The following is a 23,498-nucleotide window of genomic DNA, read 5'->3' as shown; positions in this document are numbered from 1 at the left end:
TGTTATACTGGTCTGTGCTTTGTACAGGAAAGTCATTCTTTGTAAAGATGGGCCATTTAAGACAGCATTTTTTTTATATAAATTTATTTTTTATTGGTGTTCAATTTGCCAACATTTTTTATTGGTGTTCAATTTGCCAACATATAGAATAACACCCAGTGCTCATCCCATCAAGTGCCCCCCTCAGTGCCCGTCACCCAGTCACCCCCACCCCCATAAGACAGCATCTTAAAAAAAAAAAGATACAGGGTAGATCTCTGTTATGGAAATTTAGAGGGGTTTGTAAAAGAGATTCCTCTCTTGAGTTCCTGGGAAAGAAACTTACTTCCTTTACCATGCTTGCTCTGGACTCCATGGGCTCCTGTTACTTGTAATTTCATCCAATTCTTTTTGAGTTGTGTCAGTTGTCATTCCATAACCTGTTGTTTGACATCTAATTTCTGAGACCTTAATTTCTATTGTGCGCTGCTTTTTCAAAAACTTCAATCTAAATGATTTGACTCATTTAAAAATATTTTCATCTGCCTTATAGCTAGAGTTTTTTTCTGGCTAAATTCTCATGGTCTGTTCAAAATTCTTTAATCCATTTTAATCTCTTTTCTTGTACTAAGGTCATTTGAGGTTAAATATTAGCATTTATTTTTCCCCCATGTCCAAATTACAGGGATTTTTGTGGATCCCATCACAGGAGGGGTTTCCTATGGAGATGTGCATGGGCCATGGTCAGTTTCTCAGCTTCATTGTTCATGGTCTCGCTCCTGTTATAGATGAAGAACCAAAAATATAGCCTTTTTGTGTAACCCTTCTCTATTTGTCAAAGCTAAGACTAGTTGGAAATATTTTCTGCCTTTAGCTCTGTGTTTCCTAGAAGTCTACAGTCCTTGCCTTCAAGGTTACATTTAACAACTTCAAGGTTGTTATTTTTAGAGATCTTTTCATCTTGATTCTGCTGGCCACCCAAAATACAAAACGTCATTGTTTTACCATTCCCAAATGTAAATTTCCCCTCTCCTTTATTCCAAATCTTTCTGTCCTGTTCTATTTTATTTCTTTCCAACATTTTTTTCCCTCAGAGTATGGCTCAGTCATCCTGGGAAGAAGCATGTGCTGAATATTTCTGATATTCTTCAGAGCTTAGACCAACTACAGTGCTAGTCAATTCTCTTCCATCTACACATACAGTGGGGTTGTTGTCACTTTGCACTCTCCCAGAATGTGATGCCTGTGTCTCAAATTTGTTTGAATTTCCATTCAGGTGGAATCCTTTCAACAATTTAGGGGACAATAGCTCACAGTGACCAGTCAGTAACCCTTTCACTCTTGCTGCTTCCCATTTCCTTTTTGCTTCTGCCTCTGTCCAGCATCTAGGTAGGCAGGTACACCTGCCCATATTCTGAATATTTCATTGCTGGAATTTCTTAAAGATTATTTTTTGATGAGCCAGTTAACCCCTGGTCCAGGAAGAGTTATTTATATTTGGAAAGATTGGCTATCATGTCACTGTAGGATAACTGCAACCCTCTTCGTAGTTTATAATATTAAAGAAGCAGATTGGTCTCAAAGATGTCAATACTTCTTTGGTCTTTTGAGAAATGTCTACCTGATTATGCACACGGGTTCTTGGAAAACCCACTTACTTAAATGAGTCGAGTTTATGTGAGGGACTGCCTTCTGCAAGGACAGAACATTTCCTTGAGTAATTACAACTTAAAGGTATTTCTTGTGAGAATTAGAAAAATAGCTGATAAACCACACACTATTACAAAGCTTTTTACAATCTGGAAATAAAATGAACTTACAAATCTGTATTAAAATGACACTTCTAGTGTCAAAATAAAGTACAACAAGATTTTATTAAATATTTAATAGTATTAATACATGCAAACACCAACTTCACAAAAAATCTATTATATGAAGTGAGCTGAGCATCTACATTAATATTAGTGGTGCTCCTAACCTTTATAATATTTTAACAAAAACTAAGTGTTAATAGTACACAGGAGAGTAAAAGTATCAATACCTACACAAGTGAAATAATACACTTCATTTTTAAAAATAGTTCAACACTTAATGTTGTTGTTATTCTAACTCTGAACAAAGACAGTACATATAACTGGAATGATTATCTGTGCAAGATTTTCATGTGACCACATTTAAGAGAACCACTAAACCAAAAGCTATATTCTTTTACCTGAATAGAAGATAACCAAGTTATATTTTTTAATACATTTAAATTATCCCTATAAATAAACTAGGCATTCCTCTTGTTTTGTTGGTTTGTTATTTTATAGAAAAAGCTTCCTATTACCATTAATACCTAGAAATATACTCTGGAGACAGGTAAAATCTTAGTGTAAACTCCAGCTCTACTACCTACTAGCTGTAAGTCTTTGGGCAAGTTTCTTAACCTTACTAAACTCACTTCCTCATCATACAATGGAGAAAATGAATGTTCCAAAGATTGAGATAATATATGGGTTATGGGCTGAATTGTGTCCCCTCCCCCCATTCATGTTACCTCAGAACTGATACCTCAGAAGTGACTGTATTGGAGAGAGGCTCTTTAAAGAGGTAATTAAGTTAAAATGAGGTCATTAGGGAGGGCCCTGATCCATTATGACTTATTGTTCTTACAAGAGGAAATCAGGACTCAGATACAGAGGGGAAGACATTGTGAGACGCAGGGAGAAGACATCCATCTACAGCATGAAGGATGTCTGAAGGAAAGAGGCCTCAGAAGAAACTGACTCTGACAACACCTTGATCTCAGATTTCTAGCCCCCAGAATTGTGAGAAAATAAATTTCTGCTGTTTAAGCCCCCTAATATGTGATATTTTGTTATGGCAACCCTAGCAAATTAAAGAATTTAGAACAGTGCTCAGAACATGATAGGTAATCAATAACTTAGTTACTACTGTTATTATTTCCCCAGAGCTTTTCTAATATTCAACTCCACACAAAATTCAGTTCTCACGATGTTCATTTTATGGCTAGTAGCAAAAGAGCAAGACTTTGTTGGGATACACAGAATGCTATGGGCTCTCAGCATCCCTGCGTGTTCTTGCTGGATTTGAGCTCTCCTTTGCCAGGCCACTTCTCAGGGATGTTTCCAGTGAGTAACCTTGAATTATGACATAATATCTCACTCCAGACCAAGAACAGGATTACTTCTGCTTAATGCAATAGTTGTTATTTGCCCAACTTAGGCATTCCTCTCCTGTAATACAACCTATTGTGTATGCAGGCATTCATCATGGGCTCTTTATGTCACCCCTGTGAGACTTGAAAGGACTGATGACCAAAACAAACCCATGTGAAGCTCTGGCCACTATAAAGTCATTTGTTTATGATCCAGGATTCTGTTTTTTGCCAGTATCCTATTAAATTTTAACTGTTAAAGGGGGCACCTGGCTGGCTCAGTTGGTAGAGTGTCTGACTCTTGATCTCAGGGTCATAAGTTCAAGCCCTATGTGGGGCATACAGCTTATTTAAAAAATGCATAAATAAAAAGCTACTCAGAAATAGCCTGACAAAGATATAATAAAGACTAGCAGACCGGTGTGATTTAAAAAAAAAATTATTTTTAACTGTTAGCTTGTAAACAGGACAAAATCTCAGACCCTGCAGTTCTTGATTGTTTTGGCTGAGAGCCATGGTTTCTGAAAAAGATGAGGGCCTCAATGGGCTGGGTTAAGACTCCCTGGGACCCAACAGTAAATGTCTCATTTAACTAGTGGGAAAGAGGAAGGGGAATGAGTCCCCCACTGTCCTATCTGTTAATTTGTTTGGAGGCTTAGCAGTGAGGAGGATTAAAACAAGCCACCCAAATGGTGTATTGTTGTTGCTCACTCATTTCAGGGTGGGAAGAGCAGATGTTAATCTGATAACAAGGCAGCATATCCAGGGCTCTAGTCAAGAAGTTTGGCTGTTGCTGTCAAGGGGGTCCTCAAAGCTGAAACAAATCTACCAGCAATAAGGAAATAAAACTTCAAGTAGACCAAAATCACAAGGTTGTTGAGCATAAGTTGGGCAGCTCATCCAAACCAAAAGTATATGCAAAGTGTTCCTTACTAGCATGGCCCATTCTCTCCCTCCACACTTCTTGATAGCTGACCTCAGCTGCTTTAAGGAAAAGCCAAATGTGATGGGACAACTTGGGGGAACAAAGTGACTCAAACTTTTATAGCTGTTAGATACAGCTTAAATCACCATTCTACCCAGTCCCATAGGGGAAACTGGTATTGGGCATAGGTTTGTCAAAAGTGCCAAGGACTACAGGACACTGAAGAGGTGGTGTTACATGAAAGGTAAGAAAAATCTCCAGAGTCTGGGTGTTCTCAGATAGTAGGAAGTGCACACCTAAAGAAGTTGGTACCGGCACTTAAGACAAGGCCAGAAAAGAAAAAAAAAAAAAAAAAAAAGTCTCCTTGGATGCAGCCCTTATTCCTTGCTCCTTCCTAAGCAACCAGCCAGGGAGATAACATAATTCCTTGGCTGCATGTTAGAGCTCCTAATGTGTCAATGTTAAACTTCTTGGTCTATATTCCCACATGGGGAAAAAGTGACTGAAGTCAACTGGTAAGATTAGCACAAATTGTTATGAAAATACGTAACTGGTACTGAGGTGTTATATGCTTATACCGTAAAATGCTTATACAGTTCTAGAGCTTTTCCCATCAAGATATTGCTGCAGATAGAGGAATGAGACAGATTTCCTCCATCTACTATTGTGCCCTAACCAATTCTAACCTATTGATAGGTTGGGATTCAGTGTGAGTGCCTCTATACTCTGATATCCCTAATGTTCACTATATAGATGATGTTCTGGTAAAGTTAGAAGCTTGTCCCAATGGTTCTGACTGTGGCCATTATTAACTTCCACCAGCAGACGTGGCTGCTAAACCCAAAAGTAGTTTCTCAGTATCATTTGGACAGAGTCATAGCACTTAATCTCTCTGGGAGTCAAACAAATGTTTTCTCTTAATTAAAACTCTTATCAGTACTGGAGATAGTTCATAATGCCATCAAGGGCACCTGCTAGACTAGATGTGAAAATGTACAAACACAGAAACCAGGACAACCTTGTTTTAATCTGACTGATCTTACGCTTTCCTTAATGTTTGAGTAGCCTTGGATTTTGCCATGTATAGCAACTGAGGCCGCAACTACTGGGTGACACCACCTATCAAATCTATATAATGGTGATTCCTTTTTATAAAAGAATCTTTAAAAAGATTTAAAATCTTTTAACGATTTTATTTATTTGTTCATGAGAGAGAGAGAGAGAGAGAGAGGCAGAGGCAGGCAGAGGGAGAAGCAGGTTCCGTGTAGGGACCATGATGTGGGACTCGATCCGGGTCTCCAGGATCACACCGTGGGCAGAAGGCAACGCTAAACTGCTGAGCCACCCAGGCTCATCCATATAATGGTGACTCAAATCAGGTTTCACAACAAATTCTGAAGTAGAGTGACCTCACCCCATTGGGGTTATATGCTGGTATGTGGGGAAAACGGGCTATAGATCTCTTCATTAGGGAGGGGTTTTTTTTTGGCCCATCTACTGCCTCCTATAATTTTGTCATTGACACCAAAGATCAGCAACTCAAAGCTCCCTTGTGTGAGTCATAATGTATGATACATTGGTCTTACAATACTTCAGGCTAATAAAAAGACCCTCCTCCTTTGGAATTTAAAATTGACTAAATTCAAGACCCTCGGGGACGTGACTCGAGGTCATTACTAGACTGGTTTCATCCTGCAGTTCAGCGTCTATTGATAGTAACCTTAACTAACTGCTATATGAAATCAATCAAATAGATTTGGTATTGACTAAACAACTTGTTTGCCAGGTTAATCAGACTGGCCAATAGAGTGGCATTCTTCATGAAAATTCAAGTTTGACCAAGAGCATGTCAGAGTAAAAAGTGAGTAGCTGGAAGAGGCTATCCATTATGGGCTCTGAATCACACATTGCATACTTTCTGGGTATGCCATGAATGCAAGGACCTGATCTATCTTTACCCAGTCCATGTCTCAGGCTTGTGTTAACACTGAGCAACCCTGAGGTATGAGTTAACAGCTGCCCTTGGACAAAAAACAGGATTGTTTCTGGTCACTATAAAAGCAGTTAATGTCCCAAGGTCAGTGCTCCTTTTCTGTAACACAACCCACTGCATGTTCAGGCTTTCATCACTGGCCTTTTATGTTGCTTTTATGGGGCTCAGAGAAATGGGAACTGATACAAACCAACAGGAAGCTCTGGCTAACACTTTCACTGTAAATAATAAAAGTGCTTTGTCTCTGATCCAAGTGTCTCATGTATTCTGTAGCAATGTAACCTGTGAGCTAACCTGTGAGCTTGTAAATCGGGTATTGAAATCTCAGGCCCTGTAGTTATTGACAGACATCAATAATTTTCTTCTTGGTATTGGCTGGCATTTTAGGCACTATGGCTTGGCTACTAGGAAAATTATAATAGCATGATATATTACAAAATATATTTTCCGAAGACTTAGCCAATAACACTACAAAAATAAAAAACCCTCTGTTTCATGTGAATTTAACTGTGTATGTCCAAGTCCAGTAATAATTTCACTGTCTGTCTGAAGTACTAACAGTACTAAATCCAAAGCTCGGCGCCATGCCTCAATCTTCGGTATAATAATGTCATAAATGCTTGGAATCTGTTCCAGTTTATTTGAAATGCTTGAATTAAAAATTCCACTATTTAGTTTACTATATTCATTCAAGATGTAAGATGAAGGAGAGCCAGAGTCTCTGGCATTTTGTAGATGTTGCTGAATGAATGTGCTGGCTTCAAATTCTGATGAGCAACTGGCAGTGTTATACATGAGAGTTGAAAGGTATCTGTGCCATCCATTTGCTAGGCAGTTAAGCACAGTTGGTCTGTATAGTGCCAGAGATGAGGCCAGCCAAGAGGAAGTATTATGAAGCCATCCTGAACAGACATGGTTTCTTTTACTCAGGGATTGCCCTGCAAGAATTTGAAGATGGCTAAGACACAAAAATTCAACTGCACCACCTCCAAGGAAGACCTTTTGCTCTCTTAGAGCATGATACAGACGATAGGCACAAGTCCAGAACCTATCTTCTTTGGTTTGCATCTGTGCAGTGACTGGGCTGGTGAGCACTACTGTAACCAAATTAATTCCTTCTGTTTTTATCACAATTGTGATTACGTTGATCCTATCAATGACATCCGAGGGAATACTTCTCCAAAAGGCCACATAGACCCCATTGCCCACACAGTTTTCATTTACTTGTGTAATATAGGTCACCTGTACTGCTCCTGAAGCTTCTGCAAAAGCCTGCATCACAGTGCTATTCACTGACCCAATTACCAACCGCTTACTGTGTATGCACCTCTCAATTAAGTGTTCAGACACATTTCCTTGTACCAGCACAAGGTTCACATTGAATTTAATTAAGACCTGTAATACATCGTTTGTCCACACTTCTTCTGAGCTGTTTTGTTGAATCTTCATGCTTTCTAATAGCGTATTAATATTTGTGGCCTTATTAAATCCCAGGTGGCGATAATTCTCTGTGAGATCACCCTCAATGAGAATAACCCGGACCGGCTGATTCTCTAATTCCTTGATCAGAGTAGTATTAGAAATTGATACAACAGTGATAAATCCTGGACAGACACAAGAAAAAGTTTCAGGTACACCTGGTAGACAGCAAGTGAAGATTCTTGAAATGTCAAACCTAAATGGCATTGTACAGTTACCTTGCTGAATACTTGCATTCTGATATTGCAGCCGTACTGCTTCATCTACTAATTTCATGCTGTTGTGATCTCCATGACTCAAACCCATCTCCAACTCTACCAAATCATTACATCTGTAAGTATTGGGAGTAGCTGCACCATGTTGTTCTAGAAATCCATCTGGTTTGTTTATTCGTTGATTATTGGCTGTCCTATTAAAATGCCTACTGTGGATTAGTATTGACTTTCTGTAATGGCTGCCTGCGAGCAGACTGTTCTTCAGAGTTTGAGGATTTTGTAACGTGTTTTTATCTGCTTCAACTTCAGTCTGATGTCTAAAGAGTTTAGGTGATTTAACAGGTATCCCAGAAAGACTGTAAGTGGTCAATGATGGAGAGGCAACATCATTGAGATCATGCTCTTTCTGTAAACCAATATCTGAAGGGATTTGTAGAAAAGGGCACAAACTGATATTAAATGTTTCAAGTCCAGAAAATGTCTTTGTGCTATCTAAATGGTCAAAGACATCGTCGATAGGTACTTGGAGGGAAACTACTTCTTTAATGCAAGAGTTCAAGCCTTCTGACATTACAGACACTATTACTGAAATGGGGACACCTAAATGAAGACATTCTTCAGCAGCACTGCTCCATGCACCAACAAGAAACAAAAGAGTACTGGTTCCAGTTTTATATGTGTTATTTTGTGCTTGAACTGCTTCATTGAGAAGTTGTCCCACTGCGCTGGTTAAATCCAAACTTTCAAGAAGTCTTATGGTTGAACTGATTAACACACTTTCATGACACTCTTCATCTATAATAAATTTGGATGATTTTACTGGGCCTAGGAAAGTTCTTCCTGTTCCTGCAAATGATGAAAGTTGTTGAAGTCCCATGTGCCTTCTTTTATTTATGACCCTGCAAGCCATCACCATGAATCATCATCTGCAAATAAAATAAAAACTTGGAAATTTATTCAGTGTAATTCATGATTATAATTGTTTATAAAGGAAAAATTAGATATAGTCCCTGCCTTTGAGGGGTTTCTGGGAGATACAGTTTCCATTAAGTATGGTTAGTGAAAGATACAGTATTATAATGACACTATGATACAGGTATGGCCATGTGGAGAGGGAACACTTCATCCAGTAGGGGAAGTGGATCATGAAGGCAATCAACCTGGTAGTGTTTCCAGAAGAAGGCAATGCCTGAAATGAGTCTTGAAGAATAATCTGAAAGAGTTAGCAAGTTGAAGGAGGGAGTAAATGCACACATATGTGAAAAAACACAGTGTATTGGGATAATACAAGTAGTTTATTTTTACAGGAATAAAGAAAATAGTAGGAAACAGGAGATGAAGCTCTAGAAGAGAAAAGGGGTTGGATCATGAGAGCATTATGTGCCATATCAAACCCGATCCTATGATGGGAACCACTGAAGTGTTTTAGGAAAGGAACATTAAGAAACAGCTTGATATAGAGTGTGAAAGCATGTGCTCTGAATGTAGAAGTCTGGATTTGAACTTGGCTCTAATGCTTATGAGCTGTGTAGACTTCATAAGTTATTTAACTACTCGACCCTGTTTACACATCTGAAAAATGAGGACTATAACAGAATCTACTTTATAGAGTTATTATAAGGAGTAAATGAGTACAGTGCTTATAGCAATGCCTGGAATATAATCCCTTCTGAGTATCACTACTACTACTACTACTACCACTACTACTACTACTACTACTACTACTACTACTAGTGTTTTGGATATATCATCACTCTAATAACACAGAATGAACTGGGTGGGTGCCTCACTGGAGGTAGAGAGGCCAGCTAAGAATCATCTATAGTTATCTAGATAAGGAGTGTGGAAGAGGGATGCAGGTGAGAGGATGGACTTGATAAGACTTAAAAGAGAAAAATTTTAGCCCAGTAAAGAGAACTTTTTAACAAAGTACCCCTTAATTGAAAAGCTGTCTATAATAAAATGACCTATCTTTTGAGGTATGAGCTCTCACTTAATGGACTAGAAGTAAAATTGTAGATAATATAAACTTCTCTTCCAACTCTAAGACTTCATAATTCTTTGAATGATATTTTTATCACAGTCTTTTAAATCCAAAATGTCAAAAAGCAAGAGTTTTGATTTTCATCTGATAAATTTGTGTCTATAATACCAAGATTCATCCTTGAAGCTGAGGAACACCACTATCTGAGATACCTGAGATCAGAAGAAGCTATAACCCAACTATTTCTCAAGAGTAGCTTCCTATAAGCTTTCAAGGACTAAGAAGAAAAGCTAATAGAGCCTAGAAAATGGTATAATGAATTGCTTGAACTCAGTTTCAAATGTTCTGTAAAAATTTCAATTCTATAAAATAAAACTCTTGATACACCTAGGCACATGCCTAGACAGCACCAAAATATACTCTAGGACTCTAATACTCAAATCCTGAAACCCATCATATCTTAATTACCTGCTTACATGTTTTCATTGTCCCTCACCTTTTACCTCCGTATTTATTAATTCTCTACTTATCTAGTTTAAATTCCTACCTGTCAATTATTATTATCACTCCCTCGCACATATACTTTCAAAATCCTTATCCCTCTTTAGGTCCATCCTACTCACCTTGCAAAGCCACTAATCTTGATGAAATCCAACTCTGTCCACTCCATGCTTACCTTGCATCAACTGAAAATAAACAGAAAAACAAACACAACCACATTGGTATCATTTCAAACCTCAAATGGCCTTTATTGTTGCTTGGCAATCTACTTCCCTAGTTCATTTATCTTTTTTTCTTCCTGTTTATAAAAGGTTATTACATTTTGGGTTCTATTTTTAAAAGTTTTGCCTACCCCTGTGTACACTTTTTCTAAAACTGTTATGGTTTTCATCTTTTATGTCTCTATGAATCTACCTATTCTGGGTATATCATATAAATAGAATCACACAATATGTGACCTTTTGTGTCTGGCTTCTTTCACTTAGCATAGTATTTTGAGGTTCATCCATATTGTATTATATACCAGTACTTCATTCCTTTTTATGGCTGAGAAAAATCTCATTGTATGTATCATCTTGTTTATCTGTTGATGGACAATTTCAGTTGTTTCTACCTTTTGACTATTGTGAACTGTGCTACTATGAACATTTGTGTACAAGTGTGTTTGAGTATCTGTCCCCAATTCTTTTGGGTATACACCTAGGAGTGGTCACATGGTCATTTTATGTTTAACTTTCTGAGGAACTGCCAACTGTCTTCCATAGCAGCTAAATCATTTTACTTTCCCACCAGCAATATATGATGAGGGTTTCAATTTCTCCATATTCTTGTTGTATTGATTTCCTAGGGCTGCTATACAATATTACCAAAAACTGAGTGGCTTAAAACAATACATATTTATTCTCTCAGAGTTCTAGAGTCCAGAAGTCTGAAATCAAGGGGTTTGCAGGGCCGTGATCCTTTTGAAGGCTCTAGAAAAGGCTCTTCCAGCTTCTAGCTGGCTCTTGAAGGTAACAAAACTTCAATATCTGCTTTTCTTTCATATGGCTTTCTTAAAAGGACACCATTAATTGTACTTAGGGCCAATCCTAATCAGGTATGACCTCATCTTAACTATCTACTTCTATAAAGACCCAATTTCCAAATAAAATCACATTCTGAGATTTCGTGTGGACATGAATTTTGGAGGGAACACTATTCAACCCAATATGTTCACCAATACATATCTTCTGGTTTTTCGTTTTATTTTTTTTTTCAATAATAGACATTTCAGTGGATATGAAGTGATATTTCATTGTGGTTTTGATTTGTTTTTCTCTACAACTAATGATGTTAAGCATCTTTTCATGTACTGGTTGGCCATTTGTAATACCTTCTTTGAGAAGTATCTATTCAAATCTTTTGCCCATTTTAAAACTGGGTTGTCTTCCTGTTGTTGAATTGTGAGATTTCTTTACATGTTCTGGAAACTAGAAACTTATTGAAATATTTTTAGTCACTGAGATATCCCACATACCAAGAATATTGTCTGACACACGGCTGACACTCAATAAATATTTGGTGAGCAAATGAATGAATGGCATTCACCATATTTGCTATCTTACCTTTAGGTACAGAAATGACAAGATCAAACAGATGCTATCAGTATTATTCTCCACAAATTTAAATTTCAATCACCTTTAGAGGTTATGTGATTCCTATTTGGCACTGCCTTAGGTGAGACCCTTTATTTTACTTTATTTAAAGATTTTATTTTATTTTTAAGATTGATTTATTTATTCATGAGACATAGAGAGAGGTAGAGACACAGGCAGAGGGAGGAGCAGGCTCCATGCAGGGAGCCCGACGTGGGACTCGATCCCAGGACCCAGGGATCACGCCCTGAGCCAAAGGCAGACGCTCAACCACTGACCACCCAGGCGTCCCTAGGTGAGACCTTTAATTGCTTCCAAGATGGTTCCTCCTTCACATGGTTGTCAGAATTATCTTTGCAAAGCATAAACCTAATTAAAGCATTCCATTGTCTAAAAACATCTATTTATCTTAGAAAATAAAATCTTTACTACTTAGTTTGACAATAGGTGTCCTATAATCGGACCTCAGTATAATTTATGACTCATTTTCCACCTTTCCTTATGAATCCTAAGATCTTGCCTCACTAGAACATTTATTTTCATTTTCACACATGCTATATTCAGATTTGAATATCCCACCCTTTCTTCATCTTGGCAAATGCTATATATCTTTCATGACCCAAGGCAAATGCCACATTTTTGATACAATCTTGTCCAATGCCCCAGGAAGTCCAGCCTCCTTCCTGGGCTCAGTCACTTTCTACACACACATACTAAAGCATTTAGCATCCTGAATTTAAAACTCTGTATCTATGTCTGTCCCTTTCTCTCCCACTAATCTGTGGGTTCCTTGCTTTTATTCATCTTTATACTCAACACTCAGTTCCTTTCAAACTCAATAGCTGACACAGTATAGGACATGTGAAAAGCAGTAGGTAAATTTAGTAGATTTAAGAGTGCCAATGGATTTTATATTTTCCTAGACTAATTATTATCATTACTATTACTAATGTTTTATAATACAATTAGATTAGTAACGGCTATTTTTCAAGACTAAGTATTTCTTACCTAAGAACTAGAAATTGCAATCTGAGCCTATCATCAAAAAAATCATTTTTACTAGAAGTTAACTTCCTAAATATAAGACCCTAAACCATAGAGAGATATCAAAGCAGGTTAACATATTACTCAGCCTTTGAACTGCCATGAGATTAAACTTGATCTAGGTTAGAATTTGATTCTATATATTTGGTCACTATTCATTTCTGGGTCTCAGAAGTCCCCTTAATATTAGTAGTAAAGATGAAGTAAATGTCCTTAAAACTGATCAAGAGCAACTTTCCCAGTGAGATTATGGCTGAAAAATCAATACACAGTTAACCCTTCTAGGGGGCCCAACCACTGCAGGAGTGAAAATCCAAACATAACTCTTGACTCCCCCAAACCCTAACTACCAATAGCCTACAATTGTTTGGAAGCCTTACCAATACTATTAGTAGTCAATTATCACATATTTTATATATGTATTATATACTGTATTCTTACAATAATATTTTTCTTAATTTTTTTTCAGTATCTCTAGTGTCTTAATAATATCTCTAGTATCTTGTAGTACCTCTACAAGGTTCAACTGGTAGTTTTTTTCAAATTGTGGCAAATCCCGCCCGCCCCCCAAATCCACATATATATAGGCCCACACAGTTCAAATCCTTGTTGTTCAAGCAAGGGTCTACTATATTATAATCAAGCGAATGAACACTTTACTTAACTCACAAAATATCTTGAACTTGTGTAATTTTAATTTCCACTGCAACTTTATATATAAAAAAAATCACTTCTAATATTAGAATAGGTGATCCCTGGGTGGCTCAGCAGTTTAGCGCCTGCTTTTGGCCCAGGGTGCGATCCTGGAGTCCCGGGATCGAGTCCCGCGTCGGCTCCCTGCATGGAGCCTGCTTCTCCCTCTGCCTGTGTCTCTGCGTCTCTCTCTCTCTCTCTCTCTCTCTCTCTATCATAAATATATAAATAAATAAATAATAAATATTTTTAAAAAATCTAACAGAATAATCTTATCAGTTTTCCAGAATCCTAACGTGTTGTTTATCTATGATTACAAAGCCTGGGTAACTGGGATAGAAGGTGAAGCAGACAGGATGATGGTTTTGGAGAATGTGCCGTGTTTCTACATATTACAATAGAATGGTGATTTGGGAGGCTGCTTCAAGAATGTACTTTGCACATTTTACCTGCCCTACCTGCAGGGGGTTAAGTGGGAGAAAGGGGAGGGGGAAAAAAAACCAGCTAGGCAAAAATTAATGTTCCTCATCAATCCACTGCTGCAGAATCCAGTATGATTCCTGGAAAATAAACTACTTTGCAGAAGGCACTGCAGGAGGCGTAAGGAGAGCCCCGATGCAGAGCCCTGATGCGTAAGGAACAGAGTTGCAGGTCCGAGGAGCTATCTCCTCGTCATTTCTACCGGGAAGTCAGAGGTCCACCTCATTCTCTCCCACCCTTTAGCTGGTCTCTGACCGGATTCACGACTGGACAAACCGACAAGTCCGGCCCCGTGGACAAGAGTCTGCTTGGAGCTGCAGCAGTTAGGGGCTGGCCGGCAGGATCATGAGGCTGCGTCTGGCCCACGACTGTGATCTCTGCTGGATACCAGGCCCGGAAAGCCGCCGAACCTCATTCATTCAGCCACAGGCATGGCCGAGGGTGGGCCTGGGGGAGAGGGGGAGGTGTCTGATCGTGATTTCGGTTGGAGCCAAAGTCCTACCGGCCAGCAAGTGCTGCAGCGCGGCGAGGCGAGGCGAGGCGCGGCCCAGCACCAGCCCGCCCGGCCCGCCCCCGCCCCCGCCCGCCCCCTTCCACCCCTGCGGCTGCCGCGCCGCATCCCTCCGACCCGGGCAAGACCGAAACACTACAGGCCAAGCCCCTGGCACGGAGGAGGCCAAAAACTATCTAGCGGCCCTGGGGAAGCTCAGTCCCCGCCACCTCCGATAACCCCAGCAGGGTCGTTAAGCCAAGACTGGATCAGTTTACCCCGCCCGCCAGGCCCCGGTTCTCATTCTTTTCTCCCGGGGCTCGAAGAGGGCAACAAAGCAAACGGGCTCTCCGCGCCCGCACTAAGTACCTCGCGACTAACCTCGCTCTTCTCTCCGTCCCCACGCGAGGCTCCAGATCCCCGCTTGCCCGCCTCGGGCGGCGGCGTTCCCGCGGGCACCGGGGCGCCGAGGCACCGGGCCGAGGACGCCCCCCTCTCTGCGCATGTGCGAGGCGGAGCGAGCGGGCGGCCGGCGGCGTGGGGCAGGTCTCTAAGATTACCCGGAGGGAGAGTTCTGCTCCACGGTCGGCTCGGAAAAGCAGAGCGCTACTCTATTGGTAGAGAGTAGAGAGAGGGGGCGGGCCTCAAGGGCCCTGCTTTCTTTCCATTGGGTGGAATGACTGTAGGCAAATCTGGTGGGCGGGGCTTCTGGAGAGCAGGGCGAGAGCGGCCTTAGCAACGGTTGCTGAGCCGGGAAGACTGCAGCAGGGCTGCGCGGCTGGCGGCTGAGACCGGGAGGTCCCGGCAAAGGGCACCGCTTGGTGACATGGTGAGTGCGAAGCCGGTAAGCCCTTGCTGGGCCGGGGCCCGGGTTGAAGTGTCACCTCGGAGCAGGGGAGGAATTTTGTTTGGTTTATGCACCTGATCCTCGAGTGTCATTTAGTGGCGCCTCCTCTTGTGGCCCAGGGGAAGCACGTTGCCCCTGGCTCTGGGGGACACGCCAGGGCGGGGCTCCAGTTCCTTCTTCCCTGGTCGACCCCACCAGCAGCTGATAACCGCGCTCTGCGATAGGTTCCGTGATGGAAACAGAAAGGAATTGAGGACGGAGAATAAGAGGCTTAGAAGCTGTTGGAAGGGGCAGCCAGGGTGGCTCTAGCGGTTTAGCGCCGCCTTCGGCCCAGAGTGTGATCCTGGAGATACAGGATCGAGTCCCGCCTGGGGCTCCCTGCAGGGGGCCTGCTCTCCCTCGGCCTCTCTCTTAAGTAAATAAATCTTTAAAAAGAAACTGTTGGAGGGTCTAGACCTCTACAAAAGAGGTCCTGAACTCGGAGAAAGTGACCGGCCAGGGTAGCTCCGCCCTCCCCTCTTGGGAAGGTAAAGGTCCTAAAGGCTGGAGCTGTTAAGTTGGAGATCACACCGGTGTATTTGCAATCCGAGGCCAGAGAATCCACCGCTGCCACGAGGAACCCTTAATCCACGTGGAACCCGAGGCTAGGTGCCCAGGAACGCGAGGTCCAGCTGCCGTCCCTGCTGCCACTGCTGCCTGACCGGAAGCTGGAGACCAGATACCGAAATAAGGCTGCAGCAACACCCCAGAAGCAACTCTTTGACCTTGCTTGTCAGCGGGGATTGGCACAAAGCAGCAAGATGACCTCCACCATACCCCTGGATACTGATAATTAGCCCAACATTTATTCTTACTCAGATCCCTGGAATAGTTTTTCACCCGGAAAATGTAGGTGTTTTTTTTTTTTTTTTTTTTTTTTTTCCCCATTTCTCAGCTTCTGCAATATAGAAAAGTATGCTAAAAGATGGGAAAGGATATTATGTTTCGGTCAAGCATATCCCACAAAAGAAACAAATTTTATTATGAGACATAGAGGCCTAGATAAAAGGGATGCCTTAGGCACTGCTTTTCAAATATACCAAGTAAGGCCAGTCGTATTGGAACTTAAGATCTACTGTTAAGCATGCGTGCCTTTGCCTCTTCTTCTTCTTCTTCTTTTTTTTTTTTTTTTTGCCTCTTCTTTCAAAGGCACTTGTTTGTTGAAGGAAAAACTTGAGTGGTAAAAAGAACCAGGCTTTCCACCAAGATATTAATAACTAAAAGTACAAATGTTAGCAAAGGGGAAAGGAGGAAATTGCTGATGGTCATTGTGTAGTAGGGAATAGGGTTCTTGAGTATGCTTATTTATCATTGATTATTCTGGTTCTGGTAACTTTTCCAGTTGTTCATGCACATGCGTGTTTATTACAGGCATCCAACTATTGCATAGGTTCAGACCAATGGAAGAAAAGAGCAGCAAAACTTGAATCGAATGAAACCCAAAAGCAAGAAATTAAAGAGGCCTTTGATTTATTCGATGTTGATGGGTCTGGAACCATAGATGTGAAAGAATTGAAGGTTTGAAATTACTTCTAATTCTAAAACATTGTAAAAACCATTACTTATTTGTGCCAATTTTTCAATCTTTAACAGCAGCCTTCTAAAAGCTTAGTATAAAATCTCCTCAGTGTGGATACCTACACCTTCAGTGTATACACCTACCCCATACTAACAAAATAGTATCACGTTACGCATTTTACTCTTGTTTTATGAATGAGTAAAACAAAACACAAGATCTGACAGTGACATATCCTATGGCATAGTAGGATTGGAACCTACCTAGGCCTGCTGACCTGACTTTCTAGGTTTATGCATAGTCCATAGTAAAAAAAAGAGAAAATCTAGTCATTAAGAGGTAATTTAAAAACTAGGAATGAGACTGTGGCATAGTATAATTTATTTGCTTCCTATTTCAGATTGCAATGCAAGCCTTAGGATTTGAACCAAAGAAAGAAGAAATTAAAAAAATGATAGCTGAAATCGACAAAGAAGGAATTGGCACCATTACTTTTGAAGATTTTTTTGCCATAATGAGTGTAAAAATGGTATAGTAGTGATTTTGTTTTTCAAAGAAATATAAGCAATAACCTACGTTTTTTTAGTTGGAGCAATCAGAGGTTTCACAGAGGAAGACTTTGAAGATGGATGGGATTTAGATAGATATAGTTAGCAAGATTAAAGATTATTTCAGGGTAATAATGAAAACTGTTCAGTGTGGAGAAGCCTGTTAGAAAATAATAAGGAGGGCAGCCTCAGTGGCTCAGTGGTTTAGCGCCGCCTTCAGCCCAGGGCGTGATCCTGGAGACCCAGGATCAGTCCCACGTCAGGCTCCCTGCATGGAGCCCGCTTCTCCCTCTGCCTGTGTCTGTGCCTCTCTCTCTCTCTCTCTCTCTCTCTCTCTCTCTCTGTGCACCTCTTATAAATAAATAAATAAAATCTTTAAAAAATAATAAGGATATATGGTTGGAGAAAGAGAATGGGGTCAGCATCTTGAAGGCTTGAATTCAGCAAACATCTCCTGAGTGCCTGTTTTTGCCATGCACTATTCTACAGAGCATTGAATGAGACAACCTCCCTGTTCTCTTAGAGCTTACATTTTTGGTAATGGATATTAATTACTGGTATTAATTAATACAAGATATGTTCTCTTTATCAGCCTGGTCTCTTCCATTTCAACAAACCCTGAATTTAAATACCTTGAGAGCAAATGTGAGTACGTTGGAATAAGTGTTAAAAGTTAGAGCAGGGGATCCCTGGGTGGCACAGCGGTTTGGCGCCTGCCTTTGGCCCGGGGCGCGATTCTGGAGACCCGGGATCAAATCCCACGTCGGGCTCCTTGCGTGGAGCCTGCTTCTCCCTCTGCCTGTGTCTCTGCCTCTCTCTCTCTCTGTGTGTGACTATCATGAATAAATAAATAAAATCTTTAAAAACAAAAAAAGAGGAGTAAAGTCAGAACTCAGCTACCTGATACATTGCGCTCTAGACCTCAAACACCCATAAGGCCAATTTGATAGAAAAGATAAATGAAAGATTAATTACATTTAATTGTTTCTGTTTTTTAAAGAGTGAAAAAAATGAAAAAGAAGAAATATTGAAGGCTTTCAAATTATTTGATGATGATGATACTGGAAGCATAACACTAAGCAATATCAAGAGGGTTGCTAAGGAACTGGGGGAAAATTTAACAGATGATGAACTTCAGGTAATTTTTTACCTATTTTTATAATTATAACACATGTATAATTATAACATATAAATTCATATAATTTATAGTTATAGTCTTTAGTTGGACGCAAATACAATCAAAATAAAATTTGTATATTTGAACATTATATCATTATTCATTTTTAATGATATCACATCATATTTACATTTTGTTTTACAGGAAATGCTTGATGAAGCTGATCGTGATAGGGATGGAGAAATAAATGAGGAAGAATTTTTGAGAATGATGAAAAATACCACTCTTTATTAACTTTTTAAAATTCCTTTTGGAAAGTTGTTAACAACTTTATATTTGTTAAACAGTTCCATAATATCTGAATGTATTCTTTAAAATTTTTAGTTTATATGCACAAATTGGCTTCTTGATGTCTAAGCATTGTGAGAAGTTACATGTTTCCACCAATAATATTGCTTAATCTGCAGCATCAAGACACAAAGAAAATGTAATGATTTCTGTGAACCGTGGATCCAAAACCAGTATTTAATTCCAACTGCTACTTTAGAGCTCCAGGATCTAAAGACTTAGCATTTTTTTAAGTTTAATGAAACTTACCCCACATGCAAATGGATTTGGCAAACAAGCAATTAGTTTCCTTATTATTTTCCTTTTGTGCAACTCTTTGAAACTGATACATATTTGCTTTTTAATCAGTTGCTCAGATATGGAAAGTATTAAATAAAATTGCCTAGCAACTACATTATTTGCTACTTTTCTTCTTATAAGGAAAATTCAAAGCAGCACTTATACTATATAGATTTTCCTATAAGTTTGACCCTGCAAGTGAGCATTTAATACCTCTGTTTTGGGAGGTGCTAAAGATTTTACATATGTTATCTCAATATGTTACAACTTGGAAGCTGGTAGTATTGGCTCTATTTTACTATATTATGGGAAACTAAAGTTCAGAGAATTTAAAAATTGCTCAACTGTTCATAGATAAATAAAACATGGATTCTAAGTCTTGTATCCTATGCTTCACTACGCAGCTATCCTATGGATAAATCTCAAGATAACGTATATATTTTCTAACTCATTTAATATTACAACTCTTGTAATTTAACGTTTTCTATGAAAGAGCCAAACTGTTGGGAAGGCAGTCTCTAGATACAGTCTTTTGATTCCCCACGGGGTCACACAAGACTGGGCCTTGGGCCTGGAACACTTCCTTACTGAGAGAGAGTCTCTATAGCTTGTGCTGGAATTGTCTGTGAATATCTTTGCATTTCAGACTCCATGTATACTTTTTTTCTGCTTAAGCACGTGTGTAATATGGTGCTTGTGTGTGTAATATGGCACCTGACCAACCCCGCTTCGGAAAGGGGATGTCCCCTTTGGGGGTGAGTGGGGTCCTTCTGCTGAAACAACAAGATGGGTGTTATCTGCAAACAAGGCTCTGTATAGGCTTCTGGGAGGGACCTGCTGGCCATGGGAAACCGACATTCACTACTGAAACTGATACTGCTTTGTCTCTATATGAGTGAAGCATTGTTCCACTCAGTAATTGTGTTTTCCTTGTCAATTAAACTGATACCTAGATGCACTGGGAGAAGCTCTCAGATTTCTGCTCCTGATAATGGGCAACAGATGCCACTTGCTGGATATAAAATTTCTAAACCTAAGTAATGATCTTTGGAGCAAGAAAAGATTATAGAAAACAAACTTTAATTGCCCCACCTAGTTCATTTTTAGCTCAACTGAAATGAAGTTTCAAGGTTTTGTCCACACAAGAGAGGTTTTTTTCAATTGAAACTAGAATGGCATCTATGCTTATGCTCATTAAGTGTTTCACAGTATCTTTAATTCCTAATTATGCAGCATTTTCTTCTAAAGATATAACTATTAAACATGCTTCATATGTAAAAATTATGGCCTTTAAGTTGTTAAATGATTTATATTCTTTAGTGGGTAGTATACTTAAAATTACACATCAACAAGTTCCAAGATTTCTAAATAGAAGTCTCCTCATTCAATCCTCAGTTCTCCCTAGGACAGAATGTCCTTTATCATTACCTCAGTCAACATTGCACAGGAGTACTAGGCAGTACATTAAGGCAAGAAACAGGAAAAAAAAAAAAAAGATCAGAAAGGAAGAAATAAACTTCTTTTTATTTGCAGGTGACATTATATGTATACATAGAAAATCCTAAAGAATTTACAGATTGCCACTTGAAAAGTTGTTAGGCAAATACAAATATAAGCACAATTCTATTTGTACAAACCAGGTATGAATAATTAGAAAATGAAATTTAAGAGACTATTAATTGTATTAAAAGTATAAAAATCTTATGACTGAACCTAATGAAGATACACAGGTCTTCCACATCAAAAACTATAAAAAAGTACAGAGAGAAAGAAGACCTAAATAAATGAGGGAATACTATGTTCATGGATAGGAAAACTCAGGATGTCAATTCTCCCTTTATTGATCTATAGCCATAGTGCAATCAAAATCCTAGCCTTTGTGAAACTTGACAAGCCTATTTTAAAATTTATATGGAAAAAAATAAATAAATAAATAAATAAATAATAAATAAATAAATAAAATTTATATGGAAATCCAAGGGGCCAATATACACTCAAAGAGCAAGGTGAGAAGCTAGCTTGCCCAATTATCAAGATTTATTATTGGGTCGTAATAATTAGAATAGTGTGGTGTTAACTAGGATAGACTAATGAACCAATGGGATAGAACAGAAATTCCTGAAATGATATGTATATGGCCATTGACTTAAGACACAGATAACTACAGAGTAGGGGGACGTTTTCATTATAATAAATTGTTCCAAGTCAATAGGCTATCAAAAAGAATAAGAGAAAACATAACCCCAACCTGACATTGTACATAAAAACTAATTCTAAATTATTGTTGGTTGAGACATGAAAGGTAAGAATATATCATGACCTTGAGATCAGATTTCTAATTAGGACACAAAAGCCACTAACTTTAAAGGAAAAAACTGATAAATTGTACTATAACTAAGAACTGCTCTTCATGAAAGAGAATGAAGACATAAGCTACTAACTGGAAAAAAGGTATTTTCATTAAGTCTACCTAATGCTTGTATTTAGAACACACAACTTTTAAAAACCTGTAAGAAAAAGCCCAATTTTAAAAAGTAAGCAGAAGGCTCGAGTAGGCACTTCATAGAAAAAGGATATAAAAATGATATTAAAAAAAGTGTTAAAGTTAAGGGATATAGTAGTAGCTGAAGAATGGCCTCCAAAAAGATCCATTTCCTAATCCCTGGAACCCATGAATGTTATATGACAAAAAACCACACAAACAAAAAGAATTTTGCATTATGATTAGATCAAGGACAAGTAAGTTAGATTTCCTGAATTACCCAGTGGGCATTAAGTGTAATTACAAGTATCTTTATAAAAGAGACATATGACACACAGAAGAGAGAGTAATATAATCATGGAGGCAGAAAATATTTTGCTAGAATGGCATGGATGGTCATATCTTTAACTCCTAATTCTATAGCACTTCCTTCTAGACTGAAGAAAATTTTAACTACTAAAGGTATGAAGCGATGTGTCTAGAAGCCAAGGAATGCTGGCAGCTGCCAGGCACTGGAAGAGTTAAAGAATAAGCTTCAGGAGGGACTGTATCCTGGCTGACACCTTGATCTGGGCCTTGATTTTGAACTTCTGGACTCCAGAGCTGTGAGGGAATACATTTCTGTTGTTTTAAGACATCAAGTTTATGAATAATTTATTACAGCAGTCGCAGAAAATTAATACACGGGCAATACAAGTCAATATCATCCTAAGATAGTACTATTAATCCACCAGAATGGGTAAAACTAAAATAACAAATAATTCAAGTGTTGAAATGAATGTGAGACAATGGGAATTCTCAACTACTGCTGCACGTTGCTCAATTGTTTTGAAAATAGTTGGCATAATTTAATAAAGATGAACATACATATATGTCATGACCAGTGTATTCAACAGAAATTTATGTGCGTGCCATGAGACTACAAAAAATGTTCCACAGCAGCAATATACCTAATAGTCAAAAACTGAAAACACTCTAAATGTTCATCAACAATAAAATGTACAAACTGTTACATATTTGTACAATGGAATGCATATAGTAATGAAAAAGACAATTCACCTATATGCAGCCACATGGATGAACTGGAAACATAGCATTGACTGAAAGAAATGAAGAACAAAACCATATGTCTTGCATAGATGCCATTTCTATAAAGTTTAAAACCAGGCATACCTAAACTATAGAGTTAGGAGTCAGATAGTGGGAAAGAGGGAGGAAGTAGGAGGAGGAGAAGAAGGCTTACAGGGGATTTCTGAAGTGCTGGCAACTTTGTGTATCTTGGCTTATACAGTAATTACCTAAGTGTTTGTATTGTCTTATCACATTGAGCTGTTTGTTTGGCTTGTGCATTTGTGTGAGTGTTGTACTTCAATAAAAACATTTTAAAAATCATGTCTACACTGTTAGGCATCATGACTTTGTGTCATTTATACTAGCAACATAGAGATATCCCAGAATAAGGAAAACTTGTCAGCCAACACATTGACATATTAGAGAGGGCTGCCATTCAATTGCAAAAGGACCTAGTGGACCTTCATTTGTTTTCCACTCCTTATTAATTATCAGAACCAATACTGAAAAGAAACAATGTCTGTAATGAATATGCAAACATTTTCAACCAAATACATTTCTGTTACATCTTAGTTATATACCTTTTTTTGATGCAAATGTTGTATAATTCTGTCCTATTTTTCCCTTGATCTTGCTAGAAGTTTATCAGTTTTGCTAGAATGTTTAAACAACAA

At 38.9% G+C, this 23,498-nt stretch overlaps 2 protein-coding genes across 16 annotated transcripts; one reads left to right on the top strand and one right to left on the bottom strand.

The window, feature by feature from the left end:
• Nucleotides 1-227: 227 nt before the first annotated feature.
• On the bottom strand, nucleotides 228-15,137 carry BBS12 (Bardet-Biedl syndrome 12). 15 transcript variants are annotated; one of them, XM_041759853.1, is made up of 4 exons: nucleotides 14,959-15,132; nucleotides 14,184-14,534; nucleotides 10,412-10,421; nucleotides 228-8,677 (listed from the first exon to the last, which is right to left on the bottom strand). In XM_041759853.1, the coding sequence occupies exon 4, from the start codon at nucleotides 8,665-8,667 to the stop codon at nucleotides 6,526-6,528; it is 2,142 nt and encodes a 713-aa protein (XP_041615787.1). In that variant the 5' UTR covers nucleotides 8,668-8,677; nucleotides 10,412-10,421; nucleotides 14,184-14,534; nucleotides 14,959-15,132; the 3' UTR covers nucleotides 228-6,525. The 15 variants fall into 15 exon arrangements, 11 of the variants coding, with proteins under 11 accessions (XP_041615787.1, XP_041615785.1, XP_041615789.1 ...); XM_041759851.1 differs by having other exon boundaries at nucleotides 10,359-10,421; nucleotides 14,324-14,534; XM_041759855.1 differs by having other exon boundaries at nucleotides 14,364-14,534.
• Nucleotides 15,138-15,301: 164 nt separating this feature from the next.
• LOC121493448 (centrin-4) lies at nucleotides 15,302-19,615 on the top strand. Its single transcript, XM_041759321.1, has 5 exons — nucleotides 15,302-15,406; nucleotides 16,835-16,981; nucleotides 17,380-17,508; nucleotides 18,528-18,665; nucleotides 18,849-19,615. Exons 1-5 carry the CDS (start codon nucleotides 15,404-15,406, stop codon nucleotides 18,936-18,938), a joined length of 507 nt encoding a protein of 168 aa, XP_041615255.1. The 5' UTR covers nucleotides 15,302-15,403; the 3' UTR covers nucleotides 18,939-19,615.
• Nucleotides 19,616-23,498: the final 3,883 nt, after the last annotated feature.

The sequence above is a fragment of the Vulpes lagopus genome, chromosome 6, assembly GCF_018345385.1.
Source record: "Vulpes lagopus strain Blue_001 chromosome 6, ASM1834538v1, whole genome shotgun sequence".
Taxonomy (NCBI): domain Eukaryota; kingdom Metazoa; phylum Chordata; class Mammalia; order Carnivora; family Canidae; genus Vulpes; species Vulpes lagopus.
This window is presented reverse-complemented; position numbering and strand designations above follow the sequence as displayed.

Excerpts from the sequence above, each read along its gene's own strand:
- BBS12 (XM_041759854.1), bottom strand. The coding sequence starts at position 8,667 with ATGGTGATGGCTTGCAGGGTCATAAATAAAAGAAGGCACATGGGACTT.
- LOC121493448 (XM_041759321.1), top strand. Across the intron at positions 16,982-17,379 it reads TAGATGTGAAAGAATTGAAG|ATTGCAATGCAAGCCTTAGG; the intron begins GTTTGAAATTAC and ends TTCCTATTTCAG. Across the intron at positions 17,509-18,527 it reads CCATAATGAGTGTAAAAATG|AGTGAAAAAAATGAAAAAGA; the intron begins GTATAGTAGTGA and ends TGTTTTTTAAAG.